At 34.4% G+C, this 7,498-nt stretch overlaps 1 protein-coding gene across 1 annotated transcript; it reads left to right on the top strand.

Annotated features, from left to right (window-relative positions):
- Nucleotides 1-1,058: 1,058 nt before the first annotated feature.
- Nucleotides 1,059-7,419, top strand: LOC142982830 (waprin-Thr1-like). Its single transcript, XM_076129514.1, has 4 exons — nt 1,059-1,155; nt 4,787-4,849; nt 5,939-6,106; nt 7,008-7,419. Exons 1-4 carry the CDS (start codon nt 1,152-1,154, stop codon nt 7,103-7,105), a joined length of 333 nt encoding a protein of 110 aa, XP_075985629.1. The 5' UTR covers nt 1,059-1,151; the 3' UTR covers nt 7,106-7,419.
- The last annotated feature ends 79 nt before the right edge of the window (nt 7,420-7,498 follow it).

The raw sequence follows: 7,498 nt of genomic DNA, 5'->3' as shown, positions 1-7,498 counted from the left end.
CGTTTTCCAAAATATGGCAGTTTTGTATTGTAAAATATAATCACATTAACTTGAAATTTTGCACCCAACACAGACATATTTTGGATTGTGGCACTTTTTCATGCAACTGACGAGCATTTGCGTTGAATCTCCGGGCGCAACTCACAAAGTGGCTGTTTTGCACTGACATTACCTGTCAAAGTGAGCTAATGCAAAAAGGGCAGTAAGTCAGTGCAGCCATAATATAAGCAAAAATGATGGGGTTTTTTTTTTACTATAAAATATAGTCGGTTCAGGTGTCATTTTTGCAATAAAACGATTTTAATTTTTTTTTGAGTTGTGGCCCTTTTGCATTGAAGGAGCGATATGTTAAGCTACGAAGTTTGAAGACAACTAATATGGGTAGACAATTATATTCTTGCTTATCTTGACCTAAGACCTTGACATCAAGAGATTGGCAAATTACTTACCTCTGCATAAAAGTAGGTAGGTACTAAGAAAATGTTATGTTGGTTTTTTGAGTTTTATTAAAGGAATACATGTTGTGTTAATATGGATAACAGATGAAATATACAAATTACCGAGAATTATATAAAATTATGAGAAAGAAAGATGCTGGATCCCAATGTAGGATGTATGGATGGTTATGTGAGCAGGTTAATGTACTTTTGGATAAAAACATTCGTAATGTTTTAAAAAATATTTGTATATGCAACCTGAAGAAAAATTAGTACCTACAGATACAGATTCATAATGCGCTATCCATTTTAAATATCTGAATTATAAATTTGCATTATTATAAGATAAGATAGCATAGTAATATTGCAGTTAGGTAATTGACATATCTTCGATAGGTACGATATTATCGAGTTTGTATCGTTTAAACGTCAAAGTCATATTGTTTCACATTTCGTGATTTAACTTCGACAGTAAATCATTTTCTATATATAAAGTTACGTCAAATTTTCCGATGATCTTTTTGTTTAGTAACAAAATTCTTTGTAACGGGGCAAAACCACAAATAGGTATATGAACTATGTACTATGTTGATGTTGACTAATTCAATATTCGACGCATGTCTTCATAGCACTTATTTATTGCGGAGTGCACAGAAAGAAACCAGTTTACTTACAACTTTTGTAGTGAACACACGTGTACTGTTCAAAGAAAATATGGGTAAGTTTAAAGTAAACTTAATATACCTAAATAACTTTAAAAACGAATGTCAAGAAGTGTTTAAAATATAAGTGATGCTTTATGATTTTAATCATTGGTCTAAGTCAATAAGTAGTTTGATAAACTAAGCCGTTAAAACGATATGATGATGGAAAATAAATGTGTGTCTCAGTGGAATATTTTCGGGAAATACAAAAACTTTTTGTGACTTTATGGTAGAGTCAAGTGAATCTTCTTTTTTTAAGGAGACGCTTTTTTATACAGAAATAGGTACTTAGTTATGTATTGCTTTATTTAGTTTACAAAATCTAAAACTTAAGATCTTTTCGTGGTTTGCAAATATTATGTCTAAGATAATGAACAGTGTTAGTAAAAAGGAGGTCACAGTGATAATTAGAGACTCGATAATGATAGTTTTGAGTACCTAATTATATTCTTTAGTTATTTGGTAAACATCTTCAGAATTTTAAATAATAAATTTTTGAATATGAAAGGACAAACCTCTGTAACTAAATGTGTTTTTTCTTTAAATATGTTTGTTTTGTGTTTAATATTTTGTGTTCAATGTAAATTCGTTTCATAGTGACTCATACAGTTGAGAAATCGTAAACATGAACTCACAGTGCATTGATTTACGATAACGTTACGGAAATAGGTACAAATCAATATTTAGTAAACACTGCTATCAAAGCAAATCCATACTTGCTTACAAAATCTTTATACCTATATATATATAATTCTTCTCTAAGTGTGTATGTCACTGAACTTCTCTTAAACGACTGGACCGATTTTGATGAAATTTTTTGTGTGTGTTCAAGGGGATCTAAGAATGGTTTAGATTATTAAAAAAAGTTTAAAATTTTCAAATTAAAGACGTGTAGACAGGACAACGTCTGTCGGGTCCGCTAGTGTTATATACGAAAGTATGTCTGTACCACTTTTACTGCAAAATAACTGAACCGATTTACCTGTGCAGCAAAGGCCCAGCATACATCTACATATGAAACTAAACGTGTGCAAGTATTTTGTTTTTACTTTAACACAATATTCTTAAAAATCACTAAATTTATTTGCACAGGTGTGCGTTGTGGAGCCTTAGGTATATAACTTACTATTAAAGTTACACTATACAAAACTAAAGTTTGTGACTGTACACTAGTGTTTTAAATTAACGATACAATACGACATTAACTTCAATAACACCACTTTATAAAACTCATAGCCACCTCTGAATTAGTATCGGTCAATTTATCAGGCAGAATATTAAAATTATTTAATGAAGCATGAAAATGATTCTTAATCTTGTTGACAAAATGTGACCTTAATTCTTTAATATTTATATCTCGGGAGTACAACCTGAAACACAACCGCAATCACACGAGGGGAGATTTTAGGTTAACGGTCAATCTAGCGTTTGAGTTGTCTAAGCCGCCCGAAGACCTCTAACATCTTATTGAAAACAACTGGGACTAACTTTACATGTGTACTCTAAAGCACGGATACTCAGCAAAATAGCACTTTGCGGCCACCCATCTAATTATTTACCGACTGGTAAACACACTAACTAGTTATGAGGGCAGATTATCTTAATCAGTACCTACCTGCAGTAGCAACTACGTATAGTCGATAATTTTCGTATTTTTTCCTGTTATTTTATCATACAGGTAAGCAATAAACTGAGTCCTTGTTGCATCAAAATTCAGAAAAAAACAGACTTGATTGATGCTATCTGATAGGTACAGCGTTTTTTTCTTATATTGTTTATTTTCATGTCTAGACACTTTAATGGATTCATGACATCATCATACTATTATTACTGGTAAAGTAAATAAGCTTCTTGCTGCACTTCTAAGCATTCTTACGACGTCATGTTAATTCCGATGGAAAAAATAAGGTCTTGTTAACGCGATAAAATTTTGTATACGTTGTTGCGAAATGGTTCACAAAAAGTGAGTAGTTATCGCCTGTACAGCCGGGGTTAAAAGCAGCCCTTAATTTTGGCTTAAAATATGCTTTAATCACTTCTCTTTAGAAAAGCCTCATACCTAAGAACATTTCGATTTTACTGCGAAATAGGTAATATTTTGTAAAAAAAATTTGATCACGTGGAACTTTTGTGAGAAAAATCGATCGCGGCGAACTTTTACGAGGAAAAGTCGGTCATACGTACGAAAAGATTGGCCACCCCTGAGATAGACAGACGTGGCAAAAGATTTTTATCTGCAACACGTACGAAGTAATGTTACATATAGATCAAGTATCGCCTTAAGTAATTGAATTATGTAAATCCTCAAGCAATCTAGAGCTTGAGATGCCTAAGGGCGTAATTATTGTACAGTTACCAACATGTCGTGAAGAAACATAAGTTATTAAGGTTATTATATTTAATTGGACTATTATTATATCGCGATATAGGTATATATAGTTGCTATGCTATGACCAACACTTCTAGAAATACCAGTCGAACAAGTTTAAGACAGATTGAAATCAATATCTAAGTAGCTGATCTTAACAGTAAAAATTTCCCGGTGCATGATTATTATTTAATTATATAGGTACCTACCTATCTACCTGGCAATAATTATTATATTTAGAATTACTTAACTTTAGTAAATAACTTAAGCGATAAACCAACAGAAAACTTGGTCAATAAACTTAGCCAAAACACTGATGTTGAATTATATTTAGATGTTAAGACGTATTTTAAAGTTATTTACATTACATTCAGAAGTTGCCTATTAATATTTGAAAGTCAAGATCTTTTAAAGTATTTACATTACATTCAATAACCAACATAGAAGGATTATATTATTTAGTTTTTAACAAGCGGCCTAGTCCCTCCTTAATCGGGAAGAGACGCTACCCCAGAAGATCATCAGAGGACAATCATCATCAGCTCAGACCTTTAAAACATAAAAGTATTAGGTTAAATTAAATTGATCTACCTAGTCGTATGCTCCTTAAAACCCTAATCTTATTATTCCCTGCTTATTTAATGTTGCTCACCAGATAATTTACGATCAGTAGGTTAAGCAACTTTTCCAGGGACACTCCTATCATAGGTAGCTGCTTATGGTACCTTCTTGAGCTGAGCGTTTCCGAACTTCAGATGCTTTAAAAGTCGCCCCAGTAGTTGTCATGTAATGTTGACAGTAACAAGCCCTTAGTAAGAGAGTAGGTAATATATTAAAAGCAAGGTTCGAATATAATACCAGCATATAACCACTGAAAGTAATCGTCTGATCATGTCGATCGTGGTCTTGACTTAGTAACATTGAAAACTTGATATTGCACATGACTTTAACTTAGCAAGGGTAATTGAAATTACACTATTATTAATATATGCAGGTACATAAATCTTAAAAAGGCATAAAACAATCTTTAGAAGCAAAACATGCAGAATTTGCTTTTATTTTTATTTATAAGTTATGTCTCTCACGCCCGGTTAAGGCACAGGCACATTTAGCGGTAGCTTATCTATTCAAGTTTCATGTTTATACGAGATTAAACGCTATTGAATATAAAAACGACTGCATAATGTACCTCAGAAACCGGGGGTGAGTCTCGCTACCCCTTGATAGACTAAAGAAGCTGGATACAAAATCCTAATTTTTTTTTTTGTGAATTTCAGGTTCGGCAACGATCCTGCTGTCTGTGATCGCCGTAGTGGTGATGGTGTCTTACACTGAAGCAGGTGAGTTATCATCTTATTCATAATCGATCAACAATTTGTGTGTTAAAGAAGACAAATACATAAGTAGAGAGTAACGCCATCTAGCGCCGTAAACTAACAAACTGAGAGTCTTGCATCGCGCAAACAATGTCTGCATGCAAAGTGTTACGTAGTGTAATTATATTATTCTGTGAGTAATCATTTACCAATGGCTGGTGGAAAATGGCTCTTCTTTTTTGTATTTATCCTTAATTTACAACCATGCACTCTGTATTTTGAGGTTTTACCATCGCAACTCATACGGTAAAGGCATATAATATTAATATTTTGAATGACTATAGTTCTTATTGTCAAAAGTTACTTGAATTTATTGTTGTTTCAGACAGTTAATTCAAGTCATTTTTGTCACTCGGAGTATATCCTTCTTCAAGGATTTCTAGGAAGGATCTCTACACATATACATAATGCTCAATTATGTTCAAATTATCCAATCAAAGTTATTAACTATGATTAAGAGCTGCAATAATAATATCCTTCGCCATATTTTCCTTGTGACTGGACCTCTTACGTCATTCCTTTATCAGGTTAATAACGTCAGACAGAAATATTATCGTCCTTACAAATAAAGTTAATGTTACTACGGAACAAAAAATTTATATTTGTCACTTATCACAAACTTTTGAATTTTATGAGTGGAAAAGATGAATAGTGAATACTAGACTTCCCGAAATATCGGTTTCACAACATTGATCTTTAAATCGTTTGTTTATACACCTAGAAATGACATGTGTTATCATAATACTTGATTTTTTTATTTCTGAGACAAAGGTTTGTAATAAGTTCCCTACACTCGCATCATATTACTTTAAAATAATCTACCAAGAAGCTATATTATAATGACGATACATAGATATATTTCTCACTATTTCCGAATACAACAAACATGCATAAAATCGCGCCTTTTCCTATAGAAGTAGACAGAGACCAAATAACACCTTTGCTACGATCCTTACAAGTTTGTAGTAGTTTGTTCCCCTGCCTCATTCACTTCCATACATCTTGTCATGCAGTAACAAACGGTATTTTATAAGTAAACATTTTGCGTTTCAGCCGGCTCCTGTCCCCTGCCGTCGAAGGTCTACGGCTGCAGTCCGAAGTGCATTCAGGACTATGACTGCAAGCACGGCAAGGTGTGCTGCTCCAACTCTTGCGGCGCCAAGTCATGCTCCGAGCCTGCAGCCAACGGCAGCGGTACTGGTAGTAGCAGCAAACATCAGAGTAAGAGAAACTATTATTTTGTTTTTTCAACCCATCGCTGACTCACTGCTAGGGGACAAGGGTTTCCGGCCAGACGTGGGAAGGGTTAGGCCTTCAGTCCACTACGCTAAGTGTGGGTTACGGATTTTGCATACTCTCCCGAAATGTGTCAAAGAACTTTTAGGCAAATAAGAATTAGAAAATCTTGAATTTTTCCCCATTTTGCGCCTAATCGTGGTAATTGCGAACACCTGTTAGTTTTCAACCAAACATGCTGCTTTTGTGTATTTAAGTTTTGAGCTACTTTTGTCCGAAAATACTGACAGTCACTTAAAACAAAACTCGTTTTTTAATCAATAATGAATGCATCATCCCTAGTCGATCTGTACCCCTAATAATAACCCAGTTACCACAACGTGCTAATATAATACTGCCTCTGTGGCGCGGTCGGTAGTGTATGCGGCTGCCGTGCGAGAGGTCTCGGGTTCGAATCCTGGGTCGGGCCAAAAAGTCTTTTCTGAGATTTTCTGTTAAGAATTTCTTAGAGATTGCCCGGAGTTGGGAAGTTGAGGTCGAAGACCTCCGTGCCTCGGAGAGCACGTAAAGCCGTCGGTCCTGCGCCTGACCTCCCGCTGGTCGTGTCAGTTATCCGTCCCACCGGGCTATGAGAGTGATGGAATAGAGAGTGTACCTGTGTATTGTGCACACACTTGGACACTATAAACAAAGTCCTGCATAGATGGCCAGTTTCAATGAAACTGACCGCCGTAGCCGTATATCGGCTAGGAGGACATTACCACAACGTGTCAGATGACTGCATTTTAAAAACTATTAGGTCGGGGGAAAAGCATTATATTGTAAAATGTTGACACTTATATCAGTGGCTTCTTGTTCTAAATGAATCTGTTTGCGTTGTTTCCAGCGGGCACCGGCGTGTACTGCGACAATGTCAAGTGCGGCAACGGTGAGGTGTGCAAGCAGGACCCACGCACCAAGCGTATGAAGTGCAGCCGACCTTAAATTATTATTGAAATACTTTATTACTTAAACGTCTTAATTAGGAAACAGTCTTACCGTATCTTTTCATCGTAATCATTGAAGAAACAAAAGTAGCAAAAAGAAAATAATTAAAAAATCTATTAATGGATTAAATTACTATTAGACTTTTTGTAACTTATTCCTTTTTATTAAACTAATATTTCTATGAGGTAAAGTTCGTTTTCCTGATTAGGACGCCAAAGGAAAAATTATATTATTTAGCTTATACAAAATTTTGATATAAGAGGAACTCAGATTATTATTATATTTAATTAATAAAATTTTGTTTTAAAATATTGTTAATTTTATTTCCTTATAATATAACATCAATTGAGCTTGGAGAATATAGTTTACCATGTACCAGAGGCTTTATTC

The sequence above is a fragment of the Anticarsia gemmatalis genome, chromosome 22 (genome assembly GCF_050436995.1).
Source record: "Anticarsia gemmatalis isolate Benzon Research Colony breed Stoneville strain chromosome 22, ilAntGemm2 primary, whole genome shotgun sequence".
Lineage (NCBI taxonomy): Eukaryota > Metazoa > Arthropoda > Insecta > Lepidoptera > Erebidae > Anticarsia > Anticarsia gemmatalis.
This window is presented reverse-complemented; position numbering and strand designations above follow the sequence as displayed.